This window comes from Oncorhynchus clarkii, chromosome 9 (genome assembly GCF_045791955.1).
Source record: "Oncorhynchus clarkii lewisi isolate Uvic-CL-2024 chromosome 9, UVic_Ocla_1.0, whole genome shotgun sequence".
NCBI lineage: Eukaryota > Metazoa > Chordata > Actinopteri > Salmoniformes > Salmonidae > Oncorhynchus > Oncorhynchus clarkii.
The window spans coordinates 72,978,056-72,994,030 of record NC_092155.1 but is presented as its reverse complement, the minus strand read 5'-3'; the positions used below and the strand labels follow the sequence as shown (position 1 = coordinate 72,994,030).

The 15,975-nt window shown below is 42.1% G+C and overlaps 2 protein-coding genes across 4 annotated transcripts in view; both read left to right on the top strand.

The window, feature by feature from the left end:
• LOC139417399 (copine-8-like) overlaps window positions 1-5,247 on the top strand; it is a 214,340-nt gene extending 209,093 nt beyond the window's left edge. For 2 of the 3 annotated variants that reach the window (XM_071166672.1, XM_071166671.1), the window contains 3 exons: window positions 806-863; window positions 3,020-3,093; window positions 4,828-5,049. In XM_071166672.1, the coding sequence (XP_071022773.1) occupies window positions 806-863; window positions 3,020-3,093; window positions 4,828-5,049 (354 nt within the window). Of the gene's footprint in view, window positions 1-805; window positions 864-3,019; window positions 3,094-4,827 lie in introns of all 3 variants that reach the window. The other variant, XM_071166673.1, reaches the window with a different exon arrangement.
• Window positions 5,248-5,366: 119 nt separating this feature from the next.
• Window positions 5,367-8,434, top strand: LOC139417621 (zonadhesin-like). The gene is made up of 2 exons (XM_071166829.1): window positions 5,367-5,377; window positions 6,880-8,434. Exons 1-2 carry the CDS (start codon window positions 5,367-5,369, stop codon window positions 8,432-8,434), a joined length of 1,566 nt encoding a protein of 521 aa, XP_071022930.1.
• The last annotated feature ends 7,541 nt before the right edge of the window (window positions 8,435-15,975 follow it).

Genomic DNA, 15,975 nt, shown 5'->3' with positions numbered 1-15,975 from the left:
TGTTTGTTGTGTAATGTGTTTATTATGTTGGCCTTATATATAACTAGCAGGGACTCAAAATTGTCACTTACGTTCAACAATATGTTCAACTTCCTTTCCTTGTAAAATACATTGAAGCTGCTATTTCCCGCGGCAATAACACATCCAGAAATGTTTTAAAAATATATTATAATCCACATTGGTTTCAGAGACGCCTGCTGAATAATATAGACGAATCGTTCTGTTTTTGCAATCCTGACGTAATAGTGTATTTCCCTTGACTGTCCGACTGGAGCAGGGCTGTGTTCCATTGCGGCACAGGGTGACTACACAATGTCATGTGCTTGGAAAGAGAGACCGAACAGCAATCAGCAGAGAGGGAATTTGTCAGCAAATGTATTGTTTCTGTTATCTTGTCTTTTTCAATGCACATTTATGTGTCGCTTGTCCAATGGTCTCCTTGTGTCTTGCTGCCCTTTGTGACTGGATTACCAGACTGCAGACTAGTGAATAATGAATCAGAACTGCTACCATGTCACTGAATAACCACCAATGCATCATACACTGTTTGAGTAATGGTAAACTGCTTTGTTTAAGGACATCAGATTGGTTTGTGATGGATTTGAATATTTCATCAGTCCTCTTCAGAATATATATATATTTTTTTGTAATCAATATTTTTATTTTTTTGCTAAAGACATTGAACAAAGACAAACGTGTACATGTTTATGCCTAAAACTTTGTCCTCGTAAGAACTCAAAAAGCACCTTGTTGTCAGAATGTAGATAATATCGCATGGAATCTACCTGTTGTTTGTTCTCCGCAGGCTGCTAAGATTCCTATGTCTATCATCATTGTTGGAGTTGGACACGCTGAGTTCGATGGTGAGATTGACCCCCCTCATTCACACTCATTCCCACAAAATTATATTTTATAATACTTTCATGTTTTTATTGTTTTGTTTTTATTAGCATATTGTTATGTTAAATGTTTTCAGAGGGGAAAATGCTTTCAAAAGATACCTTTATAAGCTGCTGGTTGGTTTGAAAATCTTATTTCACTATTGGGCTTAGATAAAGTTAAAAACATTTTCACATAATGTCTTTAACTTAATCCTTGACCCATGATAAAGAAATAAATCATCATAAATTAGCATAACTAGTCAACAGAACACAAATAAGAAATTCCTCTGTCAAATATTCCCGTGATGTTTGACCGTTTATACGTTCCCAGTCCACAAGCATTGGGTTGAATGTACTGTAGATAATGCAATACAATTAATAAGGGCTGAGATTATCAGGGACAGTTTCAATGTGAGGGATGTTAGCTAATTGGCAGTTTGGTGGAAGTCACTAGATAATAAGCAGGATGTCAACCTGCAGGGTTCTAAACCCAGTTCACAGCTGTTGCGTACAATTTGAATATTTGTACCACGGTCACAACTTTGATGCTCTCGAACTTGTTGTGTTGTGTGCTGTTACCGGGGCTGGCTGGTATTTCTTTCTGAATATGCTTCGTTAATAGTATTAATTACGGTGCTGGGAATGTTCTCAATGTAAAAAGCAATTATTAGCATTTATTTGAAGTCCATAATAACCATGATGGGTTTTTGACTCCCACAATGCAATAGCAAGTTTAAGCTGGTCTTAATAACCCACCATTACTCTGTTCATATTTGGACAGCCTCCAACTCCAGCTAACCGATCGCTGCAGCTGTACGTAGTCCATCGCTAAATAGCCCACCCATTTTTACCTACCTCACCCCCATACTGTTTTATTTATTTACTTTTCTGCTCTTTTGCACACCAGTATCTCTACCTGCACATGACCATCTGATCATTTATCACTCCAGTGTTAATCTGCAAAATTGTAATTATTCGCCTACCTCCTCATGGCTTTTGCACACAATGTATATAGACTCTTTTTTTTTCTTTTTTCTACTGTGTTATTGACTTGTTTATTGTTTACTCCATGTGTAACTCTGTGTTGTCTGTTCACACTGCTATGCTTTATCTTGGCCAGGTCGCAGTTGTAAATGAGAACTTGTTCTCAACTAGCCTACCTGGTTAAATAAAGGTGAAATAAAATAGAAATAAATAAAAACTACAAGTCCGAGTGACACGGAGACCCACTCCTGAGGCTATCCTAATATGGACACCAGACATTGTGATGTTTAGTAACTCCTAAACACTGATTCTACCAAATATTAAGAACACCTTCCTAATATTGAGTTGCACCCCCCTTTTTGTCCTGAGAACAGCCTCACTTCGTCGAGGCATGAACTCTACAAGGTGACGAAAGCGTTCCACAGGGATGCTGGCCCATGTTGACTCCAATGCTTCCCACTGTTGTGTCAAGTTGGCTGGATGTCCTTTGGGTGGTGGACCATTCTTGATACACACGGGAAACTGTTGAGCGTGAAAAACCCAGCAGCGTTGCAGTTCTTGACACAAACCGGTGCCTCTGGCACCTACTACCATACCGCGTTCAAAGGCACTTAAATATTTTGTCTTGCCTATTCATCCTCTGAATGGTACATATACACAATCCATGTCTCAATTGTCTCAAGGCTTAAAAATTATTATTTAAACTGTCTCCTCCCCTTAATCTACACTGATTGAAGTGGATTTAACAAGTGACATCAACAAGGGGTCATAGCTTTCACCTGGATTTTATGTCATGGAAAGAGAAGGTGTTCCTAATGTTTTGTACACTCAGTGTAGACAATGCAGAGCATGTTAAAACTGGTTCATTATAAAGCCATCATAATGGGTCAAGTTAGACAGGCAGTAGTGTTATAAGACACTATGAAGGGTAGTGACTCACCCAGACACTAGAGGTTTAAACTGGTGTTATAAGACACTATGAAGGTTAGTGACTCACTCAGACACTAGAGGTTTAAACTGGTGTTATAAGACACTATGAAGGGTAGTGACTCACCCAGACACTAGAGGTTTAAACTTGTGTTATAAGACACTATGAAGGTTAGTGACTCACTCAGACACTAGAGGTCTAAACTGGTCTCTTCTCTTTCCGGTAGCCATGGTGGAGTTGGACGGTGATGACATCAGAATCTCCTCGCGAGGGAAGCTAGCAGAAAGAGACATTGTACAGGTAGATTTAACTTCCTATTCTAACCCTGTCGAGATACATTGTATAGGTAATTCACTTCCTATTCTAACCCTGTAGAGAGACATTGTATAGGTAATTCACTTCCTATTCTAACCCTGTCGAGAGACATTTTTCAGGTAGATTTAACTTCCTTTTCTAACCTTGTAGAGAGACATTGTACAGGTAAACAGTGTTTACTCTCTTTGCTGATTGTCAGAGGGGAAGAGCAGAGTTTCCTTTTGTGAAAGCCCCACTCCCCCAACCCAGCAATCTGATATCTTACGAGAAAATCAATCATGAGTGAAAAAAGAAACAAAAATATTGCATTTCTGAATTGAAATATCAATAACATTCTGATGTGAAGCATTTGGTACCATTTGTGATGTTCCATTTGGAGACAGGTCCCAGCACTATAGAAAACCCTTGTGCAGGAGTTTGGACTAGATGTATTACTGCCGACGGCAGGCCACACATACCCACTGGCAATTGGGTTACGAATCCTGCCTCGGTCCCTACTCTCTGTCTCCCTCTATATCTGTCTCTCTCTCTACCTTCTAATGACCCCTACTCTCTCTGTATCTGTCTCTCTCTCTACCTTCTAATGACCCCTACTCTCTGTCTCCCTCTATATCTGTCTCTCTCTCGACCTTCCATCTGTCACTTCTAATGACCCCTACTCTCTCTGTATCTGTCTCTCTCTCTACCTTCTAATGACCCCTACTCTCTCTATATCTGTCTCTCTCTACCTTCTAATGACCCCTACTCTCTCTGTATCTGTCTCTCGCTCTACCTTCTAATGACCCCTACTCTCTCTGTATCTGTCTCTCTCTCTACCTTCTAATGACCCCTACTCTCTCTTTATCTGTCTCACTATACCTTCTAATGACCCCTACTCTCTGTCTCCCTCTATATCTGTCTCTCTCTCTACCTTCCAACTGTCACTTCGAATGACCCCTACTCTCTCTGTATCTGTCTCTCTACCTTCTAATGACCCCTACTCTCTCTATATCTGTCTCTCTCTCTACCTTCTAATGACCCCTACTCTCTCTCTCTACCTTTTAATGACCCCTACTCTCTCTATATCTGTCTCTCTCTACCTTCTAATGACCCCTACTCTCTCTATATTTGTCTCTCTCTCTACCTTCTAATGACCCCTACTCTCTATATATCTGTCTCTCTCTCTCTACCTTCTAATGACCCCTACTGTATCTATATCTGTCTCTCTCTCTACCTTCTAATGACCCCTACTCTCTCTGTATCTGTCTCTCTCTACCTTCTAATGACCCCTACTCTCTCTATATCTGTCTCTCTCTCTACCTTCTAATGACCCCTACTCTCTCTATATCTGTCTCTCTCTGTATCTGTCTCTCTCTCTACTTTCTACCTGACCCCTACTCTCTCTGTATCTGTCTCTCTCTACCTTCTAATGACCCCTACTCTCTCTATATCTGTCTCTCTCTCTACCTTCTAATGACCCCTACTCTCTCTATATCTGTCTCTCTCTGTATCTGTCTCTCTCTACCTTCTAATGACCCCTACTCTCTCTATATCTGTCTCTCTCTATATCTGTCTCTCTCTCTACCTTCTAATGACCCCTACTCTCTCTATATCTGTCTCTCTCTGTATCTGTCTCTCTCTACCTTCTAATGACCCCTACTCTCTCTATATCTGTCTCTCTCTATATCTGTCTCTCTCTCTACTTTCTACCTGACCCCTTCTATCTCCGTCCCCGTGCAGTTTGTCCCGTTCAGAGACTACATGGACCGGACAGGAAACCACGTGTTGAGTATGGCCCGGCTAGCCAAAGACGTCCTGGCTGAGATCCCTGAACAGCTCATCCTCTACATGAAGAATAGAGGTATCAAACCCTGTCCCCTGCCTCCACCCAATGAGGAACCAGGCCCGGAGGACCAGGACCACACCCACCCCTATCTGAGCCCCACCCCCACTCCCATCTGAGGCTCCAACCCTGGGGAAGTAGTTTCAGGGTAGGGTGGGTGGTGCACCCCTGATGGAGAAACTAAATGTGGAAATGCTTCAAGGCACATTTTTCTCCTTCTTTACATCATCTGGTTGTCGTGCTGAACAAATAGCACTCTATTTTCTTTGGAACGAGACTTCAGAAAGACTGCTTTGAGCAACAACAAAAAAAAAAAACTGAAGATCGGGGAGTTTTACTTTTGAGTTTCAACGCCTGATTGGGAGGGTGGAAAGGGGGATAAGGAAGAGAGGAGGAGAAGAAGAGAAGAGAAATGTAAAGGAATGTTAGGCGTTAGATGTCAAAGTGGTGACGTAATGGGTAGTGTACCCTGAGGTAGAGAGGGAGGTTTTTTGAGGTCATTATTTATTAGAACGTGCCAGTCATGTTTGTCCATATGATACCTTTTAGAGTGGTTGTGTATGTGGGACTAAGAAATCATCTGTATAATGATTTATTTATTGTAAAAACTACAGTATTTATTCGTGGGGATGGGGATCCTCATATTTTCCCATACCAATTGTTGGGGTGATCAATGCTATAAATAATTGTTTATTTCTACTTCAAATAGTACTGTAATATAAAGCATGTTTATAATTAGATAATGTCCAGCTGTTTAGGAATAGTTAGGAATGATGAAGATGAGTTATTTGACATGTTTGACTGTAACAGTTATTCAGAGGACCAGCTGTTTGTGTGACAGTTTACTTTCATGCATCTTAAACAAGACTTACTTACCCTACACATATTCAATGTGTATCAATAAAATGCACTATAACAGGCCAAATAAAAAGCACAAATATCATATACAATGCATTGATACTGAAGTATATATCAAAATTATATACAAGCTAACCAACAGCTACCACAACAAGATACAATGGAAAGGACTGTTATAATTCATTTCTTCCAGTTCTAGAATATCATTGTTGATGATAATGTATGTACTTGACATTCTACATTCTTTAATATTATAATTCATCTCATTATGCATGAGCGTAGCCACATCTTCAAAGGCCTAGAATTTACATGGCATTTACATAGTATTTACATAGCATTTACATAGTCGTAGTGTGTGGAGGGAATGCCATGTCGTTTATAAGATCCTTCTCATTATATTTGCTGTGGTCGATGTTGTCGTTTCTGTTTTGATTGTTCTTCATCCCTTGCACACTGTGCCATGGATATTAAGGCAGCGGGTGTATAACGGTGAGAATGTACTAAAAAGTTGGTATAATGTTAGTTTGGTTTCTTCAGTTCGATGTCAAGTCAACCACAATCCTTTTTTTTGTTGGACTAGATTGTTTGTTTTTGAACCGGATGGAAACTACTTTGAGAACGGCATAATAGATAATTGGAAGTATTGTAGTAAACTGTATATTAATTGTGTTTATAACAAGTCATTAAAAGGGAGTCAATGTATAAAAAGCAACTGCACAAAGAGCAGTTGAAACCATGATCAATCTGTTTTCCTCACTTCAACTGGAATACTGATAGATTTACAACTCGCTGCCAGGGATGTATTGACGTCTTTAATTGAAGTTATTGGTGTATAATGTGACCGACTGGGGTTCGAACCCGGGTTTCCTAAGAACCGCAAGACTGTATTAGCCCGCTAAGCTAAACCCTAGCCATTAGCTGAAGGGGCCAACACAAGTCTTCTCGTTTCGGACAAGGTTACTCATAACACGAGCCTGGTTCTGAACTGCCTCTGTTACATACAGTGTATCAAGACAACTTTCAATTGTTGGTATAATGCCATCTATGACTTGTTGTTATATTGCCAAATTGAAGTTGTTGACATATTAAAGTAGTAGTTTCCTGAGCGAACAGCAGAGCAGCATAACCACACAGCAAAGCAGCGTAACCACACAGCAGAGCACTATCACCACACAGCAGAGCACTATCACCACACAGCAGAGCAGAGTAACCACACAGCAGAACACTATCACCACACAGCAGAACAGCAGAACCACACAGCAGAACACTATCACCACACAGCAGAGCAGCATAACCACACAGCAGAGCAGCATAACCACACAGCAGAACACTATCACCACACAGCAGAACAGCATAACCACACAGCAGAACACTATCACCACACAGCAGAACACTATCACCACACAGCAGAGCAGCATAACCACACAGCAGAGCAGCATAACCACACAGCAGAACACTATCACCACACAGCAGAGCAGCATAACCACACAGCAGAGCAGCATAACCACACAGCAGAACAGCGTAACTACACAGCAGAGCAGCGTAACCACACAGCAGAACACTATCACCACACAGCAGAACAGCAGAACCACACAGCAGAACACTATCACCACACAGCAGAGCAGCATAACCACACAGCAGAACAGCATAACCACACAGCAGAACACTATCACCACACAGCAGAGCAGCATAACCACACAGCAGAACAGCGTAACTACACAGCAGAGCAGCGTAACCACACAGCAGAGCAGCGTAACCACACAGCAGAGCAGCATAACCACACAGCAGAGCAGCGTAGCCACACAGCAGAGCAGCATAACCACACAGCAGAGCACTATCACCACACAGCAGAGCACTATCACCACACAGCAGAGCAGCATAACCACACTGCAGAGCAGCGTAACCACACAGCAGAGCAGCGTAACAACACAGAAGAGCAGCATAACCACACAACAGAGCAGCGTAACCACACAGCAGAGCAGCATAACCACACAGCAGAGCAGCATAACCACACAGCAGAGCAGCATAACCACACAACAGAGCAGCATAACCACACAGCAGAGCAGCGTAACCACACAGCAGAGCAGCGTAACCACACAACAGAGCAGCATAGCCACACAGCAGAGCAGCATAACCACACAGCAGAGCAGCATAACCACACAGCAGAGCAGCATAACCACACAGCAGAGCACTATCATCACACAGCAGAGCACTATCATCACACAGCAGAGCACTATCACCACACAGCAGAGCAGCATAACCACACAGCAGAGCAGTGTAACCACACAGCAGAGCAGCATAACCACACAGCAGAGCACTATCACCACACAGCAGAGCACTATCACCACACAGCAGAGCAGCATAACCACACAGCAGAGCACTATCACCACACAGCAGAGCAGCATAACCACACAGCAGAGCAGCGTAACCACACAGCAGAGCAGCATAACCACACAGCAGAGCACTATCACCACACAGCAGAGCACTATCACCACACAGCAGATCACTATCACCACACAGCAGATCACTATCACCACACAGCAGAGCAGCATAACCACACAGCAGAGCAGTGTAACCACACAGCAGAGCAGCATAACCACACAGCATAGCGTCATTGGCTCTGTCTCTTCAGTCCGACCGGGTTAACCTCCCATAGAGGGGACACAGCAGATGGATAGCATCTGTCTGCACTATTGATTGCCAAGTCTTTTTCTACAGTGGAAGGAAGTGTGCATAATGATGTCTTCTTCTCTCTGTTTAAAACACATGAAATTGCCTTCATGCCAATGCAATGCCAATACGATATAGACTACAGTCACAAAACCCAATATTTTCTCACAGATAGGTCGCAACAATGCAACATCTCAAAACAAATGTGTCTACCTACAGTATGGAAACGGCCTTTTGCATATCCAGATTCGATTCTCCTTTTTACATTTTTGTTAGCAACCGTTCCCTTCCTATATTATATTATTGAACATATGATTCCTAATGTCTAGAATGGTAACCATTTCACATGTACAGTAAAGCCAACCGAACAAAAAATATATACTATTATTTACTATTATTATTATTGCATCTTAAACAACAGATATGCTGTATGTTCCTACATGAGTGCTATTATGCTTTTGTATTAAATGAGAACGACGCCACGGATCTATTGGAGTGATGTTGTGGCAGTATAATGTTCTTATGACAGGGTTTTGCTATACATTTTCAAAGTTAGCATTTGTTTACAATTTAGATAGACTGACTGAAGCTATATTTACATTGCCTCAAGGCTATGAGCAAATATTTATGAAAAAGTGTTTGTTGATCGTTCTCTATTTCGTGTACTGGGCGATAATGGACGCGGTTTGGTTTGAGCGTAGAGCAAATGATTCTAAAGAGATAGGTAATTGTAGTTAAATATTTGTATTGTTATTTTGTCAAGTTCTGTTAAGATATTTTGTGTTGAGTTATAACAAAGCAATCGTGTAAGAGTATGCTGTTCAAAACCACTTTGAATCCTAACTGTGTACACAAACCCCGTAAAACGACTGGACTTGATATCCAAAAAGATTTCAAAAGATGTTCTGTTGAAATTAGCCTCTTTTAAGGAAATGTGCATGTTTGTGATCCCTCCTCGTTCCTCTCACCTTACCGATGGCCTGTGATAGACAGGCACTTCCTGAGTGAGCCATTTGTATTGTAAGATGATGATGATGATTATATCTAGGGTAGACTGCAGTCATCTAGCATGTTGCATCCCTGCTTTTCCCTTTTGGTTTGTTCCTAGATGGGTACTGCGTTTGGTTATCCTTATTTATACTTTGCCCTTCCGGGGGTGTTTACAGCATACTGTAGACATAGAATGGCATGTCATTCTATGCCATTGTATATCTATGCTTTACAGTGTGTACCTCCCTCTTGGTCTCTGGTTTGCATGCTGATAATGAAGAATTATTTTCCAAACCAGACATTGGACATAATTGTTGTCATTCTGTGGTTTGTGTAAAATGCATTGTAATGGATTGCCTTAATAAAGTGATTGAAGAGTAATGAAATCATGACAACTTTTACAGAATGTAAGAGAGAGGGGAGGGGGTTATCTGATAGAGTTGATCTCAGTGAGTGTAGCCTCAGAGCCAGTCGACTTGTGACATTCTGACAACTTCTTGTCACTCATTGTCATACCATGTTTGGCTTGAAAATTACAGTAAACAGATCTGGGAGCAGGTTAAAGTGAATGATTATCTTGAGAGGAGATGCTGGGATTCCTCTTGCCAAAAAAACGAAACCAGTAGCTAGCTACCAGTGTTAAAACGAACAAACCTAGATATCCAAGGCATTTTCATTCAATCTTTCGTCTTCTATTTCAGGATTTTCCCGATGAATATATCCCCTGGGATTGATCTTACTTGTCCAATCACAACACTTTTTTCTGTGTGTGGGGGGGGGGGGGGGGGGGGGGGGGGGGGGGGTGAAGACAGCAGCTGGAACAAGAACAGACTAGAGAAAGTAGCCATGACTCTTCTCTGCTGTTTTAACAGTTAGACAAAGAGACAAAGAGCTACTAATTTAACATTTAACTGTCCTGGGTTGATAAAGCATCTAGGTACCATTTTGCTGATGATTCTTTGGATAGTTACCTTTACCACCGGGGGGGATTAGAGATAGATGGAGCTGTAGTTTACCATTCACTACTGTCCTCTACAGTCAGAACAGACAGCTGTACACACTGAACCAAAATATAAATGCAACATGTCTTTGGGTTTATATTTCTCTCAAATTTTTGTGCACAAAAAAACGTTTGCATCTCTGTTAGTGAGCATTTCTCCTTTGCCGATATAATCCATCCACCTGACAGGTGTGGCATATCAAGACTCTGATCAAACATCATGATCATTACACAGGTGCACCTTGTGCTGGGGGACAATAATAGGCCACTCTAAAATGTGCACTTTTGGGGCCTCCCGGGTGGCGCAGTGGTCTAGGGCTAGCTGTGACACCAGAGACCCTGGGTTCGCGCCCAGGCTCTGTCGCAGCCGGCCGCGACCGGGATGTCCGTGGGGTGACGCACAATTGGCCTAGCGTCTTCCAGGTTAGGGAGGGCTTGGCCGGGAGGGATATCCTTGTCTCATTGCGCACTAGTGACTCCTGTGGCGGCCCGGGCGCAGTGCACAATAACCAGGTTGCCAGGTGCACAGTGTTTCCTCCGACACATTGGTGCGGCTGACTTCCGGGTTGAATGCGCACTGTGTTAAGAAGCAGTGCGGCTTGGTTGGGTTGTGTTTCGGAGGACGCATGACTTTCGACATTCGTCCGGGAGTTGTAGCGATGAGACAAGATACTACTAGATACACCTAGTAACAATTGGATAACACGAAATTGGGAAGAAAAGGGGGTAAAATTATAATAAAAAGTGCAGTTTTGCCACACGACACAATGTCACAGAAGTCTCAAGTTTTGAGGGAGCGTGCAATTGGCATGCTGACTGCAGGGATGTCAGAAAATGGATTTTGGATTTTTCTACCATTAGCTATCTCCAACGTCGTTTTAGAGAATTTTAGAGAATGTCCAACCGGCCTCACAAACGAAGCCCACGTGTAACCACGCCAACCCAGGAGTAGCGTGGACCTCCACATCCAGCTTCTAAACCTGCGGGATCGTCTGAGACCAGCATCTGACTGAAGTTCGTTGTGGTGCGTACGTTGGATTTATCAAACATATGCATCAAACTGTACGGCTTGACAGAAATGGTAGCAGAGGGTGAATGTTGAACTCTTTTTTTTGTACACATATCCAGATGATGCTGCGGACTATTTTGCGCAACGACGCTGTTGGTGTGTTCAACATTCACCTTCTGCTACCATTTCTGTCAAGTTGGCTACGAGTACGAACGCTCTGCAACTGCCTCTGCAAAGCAATGCTGCAAGGCAAACGCAGCGTTTCATTGGAAATGAATGTAATTCTGATGTACCAAAATGGGAAAACACTGTGTGTGATCGAAGCGTTGGGAGTCGAGCAGCGGTAACGTAGCTAACTAGCGAACTACATTTGTTTATTTACACCTAAATCTAGCTCAAGTTAGCATTCATAATACGCTGGCTAGACATTCCCAACGCAAATCAATGTAATGAACCAGCTGCTTTGTAACTTAGCAAGCTAATGTTAGCTACGTTAGGTTACGTTAGCTAGCTGACGTACTATACTAAATAAGAGGCTAACATGACTGGCCTATGTGTTCTATTTACAGCGTCCGATCCCATCAACGTCTGCAGCGGCGTCGACGTCAAGCTCAGCACCAATAACTAGTCACCTTTCCTAAATCTTTCCATGACTCCATGATGAGTAAATAAATATACCGCAACTTCGGTGTAAACATGGTGTGTGTCTTGTTGTCATAGTTTGTGTGTTTTATAAGTAAGCTTACAACTTCTACTGTAGTTTTCTGTGTATTATGCAGTGGTGTGTAAAGTACTAAAGTAAAAAATACTTTAAAGTACTACTTGTAGTTTTTTGGGGGTATCTGAACTTACTTTACTATTTATATTTTTGACAACTTTTACTTTTACTTCACTACATTCCTAAAGAAAATCATACATTTTCCCTGACACCCAAAATTGTACTCGTTACATTTTGACAGGAAAATGGTCCAACTCACACACTTATCAAGAGAAGATCCCTGGTCATCCCTACTGCTTCTGATCTGGAGGCCTCACTAAACAGAGAACATCCCTGGTCATCCCTACTGTCTCTGATCTATAGGACTCACTAAACAGAGAACATCCCTGGTAATCCCTACTGCTTCTGATCTGGAGGACTCACTAAACAGAGAACATCCCTGGTCATCCCTACTGCTTCTGATCTGGAGGACTCACTAAACAGAGAACATCCGTGGTCATCCTTACTGCCTCTGACCTGGTGGACTCACTAAACAGAGAACATCCCTGGTCATCTCTACTGCCTCTGATCTGGTGAACTCACTAAACAGAGAACATCCCTGGTCATCCCTACTGCCTCTGACCTGGTGGACTCACTAAACAGAGAACATCCCTGGTCATCTCTACTGCCTCTGATCTGGTGAACTCACTAAACAGAGAACATCCCTGGTCATCCCTACTGCCTCTGACCTGGTGAACTCACTAAACAACATCCCTGGTCATCCCTACTGCTTCTGATCTGGAGGACTCACTAAACAGAGAACATCCCTGGTCATCCCTACTGCCTCTGATCTGGTGGATTCACTAAACAGAGAACATCCCTGGTCATCCCTACTGCTTCTGATCTGGAGGACTCACTAAACAGAGAACATCCCTGGTCATCCCTACTGACTCTGATCTGGAGGACTCACTAAACAGAGAACATCCCTGGTCATCCCTACTGTCTCTGATCTATAGGACTCACTAAACAGAGACCATCCCTGGTCATCCCTACTGCTTCTGATCTGGAGGACTCACTAAACAGAGAACATCCCTGGTCCTCCCTACTGCTTCTGATCTGGAGGACTCACTAAACAGAGAACATCCCTGGTCATCTCTACTGTCTCTGATCTGGAGGACTCACTAAACAGAGAACATCCCTGGTCATCCCTACTGCTTCTGATCTGGAGGACTCACTAAACAGAGAACATCCCTGGTCATCCCTACTGCCTCTGATCTGGGGGACTCACTAAACAGAGAACATCCCTGGTCATCCCTACTGCCTCTGAACAAGAAAATTATACCATCTGATTTGCTTAATATAAGGAATTTTAAATGGTTTATACTTTTACTTTTGATACTTAAGTACATTTTAGCAATTACATGTACTTTTGATACTTAAGTATATAGCTCAGGCAGTAGGAAGCTCTCTCATCCAGCTGGCCCCTCCCCGGATTTTGTGTTAAATGCTCTACAACAAAGCTTTCTCTACCCTTAACCTTGTTCTGAACACATCAAAAACAGAAGGTCATGTGGTTTGGTAAGAAGAATGCCCTTCTCCCCACAGGTGTGACTACTACCTCTGAGGGTTTAGAGCTTGAGGTAGTCACCTCATACAAGTACTTGGGAGTATGGCTAGACAGTACACTGTCCTTCTCTCAGCACATATCACAGCTGCAGGCTAAAGTTAAATCTAGAATCTAGACATCGTAGTCTCTCTTCTTTCACCCCAGCTGCCAAACTAACTCTGATTCAGACGACCATCCTACCCATGCTAGATTACGGAGACATACTTTATAGATCGATAGGTAAGGGTGCTGTCGAGCAGCTAGATGTTCTTTATCATTCAGCCATCAGATTTGCCACCAATGCTCCTTATAGGACACATCACTGCACTCTAAACTGGTCATCTCTGTATACCCGTCGCAACCCGCTGGTTGATGCTTATTTATTAAACCCTCTTAGGCCTCACTTCCCCCTATCTGAGAGATCTACTGTAGCCCTCATCCTCCACAACACCCGTTCTGCCAGTAACATTCTGTTAAAGGTCCCCAAAGCACACATATCCCCGGGTCGCTCCTCTTTTCAGTTCGCTGCAGCTCGCGACTGGAACGAGCTGCAACAAACACTCAAATTGGACCGTTTTATCTCAATATCTTCATTCAAAGACTCAATCATGGACACTCTTACTGACAGTTGTGTCTGCTTTGCATGATGTATTGTTGTCTCTACCTTCTTGCCCTTTGTGCTGTTGTCTGTGCCCAATAATGTTTGTACCATGTTTTGTGTTGCAACCATGTTGTTGTCATGTTGTATTGCTACCATGCTGTGTTGTCATGTTGTGTTGCTGCCTTGCTATGTTGTTGTCTTAGGTCTCTCTTTATGTAGTGTTGTGTTGTCTCTCTTGTCGTGATGTGTGGTTAAATAAAATATATATATATATTTAAAACCAAATAGTTTTAGACTTTTACTGAAGTAGTATTTTACTGGGTGACTTTCACTTTTACTTGAGTCATTTTCATTTAAGGTATCTTTACTTTTACTCAAGTATGACAATTGAGTACTTTTTCCACCACTGGTATTATGGAGGCTTAGTTGATTGTTTATGCAAAACTTGAAGTCTAAATTGGAGAAAAGCAGAGTTATTAGTAAGGAGGGGATGGTGTCGGTGACTAACTGGTGTCTGCTGGGTGTTGTGTGGGAAGGTTAGTATGCGTGATTTATTGACATGAGTGGATATAGTACCTTGTTTGAGTGTGTATTGGTGGGGATAAAGCAGTAATATGTTGGCTAATCACGGACTAGTGTATGTCCCACAGATTAATCCTGCTGGTAATGATGATGATGATGATGACGGTGATGATGATGACGATGATGGTGACGATGATGATGACGGTGATGATGATGGTGATGATGATGACGATGATGGTGACGATGATGGTGATGATGATGGTGACGATGATGATGATGGTGATGATGATGATGATGGTGACGCTGATGATGACGGTGATAATGATGATGACGATGATGGTGACTATGATGATGACGGTGATGACATTGACACCAGCTTTTAGTAATACAGATCCTGTGGTCCCATTGGAGGAAAATGTTCAGCCGGGAACAAGTTCATCATCATCTGACTCGGAAGAGGAAAAGACTGCACAGAGCTGGCAAGAGCCAGAGCATATGGTCTATGTCCAAGATCATAGAGCTCATGAAGTTCTGCCAGACCGGCTGCCATTGGCCAACACTAGACGAGGTTTCCCAGCTGAAGAACATTCTGGAACCTGCCTGGAACATTCAACCAACACAACTGCATTGTGGTATAGATATTGTTAGCTCTTGTACATACAGTATATATATATATATATATATATATGATATGATGAAGTTTGATCTAATGTTTTATATAATATTTGTTACAAGTATACTGACAAGTGACTAAATTAATCCAGTTGCATCTGAAACCAATGAAGTGTTGAACTTCTGGATCAATTCATTGTGATATTCATGAAATGTATTTGTATTTTAACTAGGTATTATCTACCTGCAAAAAAACTAATGATGCAGGGAGTTGGGTGTATCATGTCAACTTTAATTTGTTCGCAAGTAAACATGTTTCAATAAAATAGTAGATTAGTCTGTCAATGTAGCAAATAAGTAAACATGGCTTGTATTCAAGATTAAGTTTATTTGCTCTGGAGACCGAGGTGAGTTTATACATTAGTATTCAGGAACAGTTAAGGCAATGTATGCAGTAGAATAAAATATACAGTACTTCAA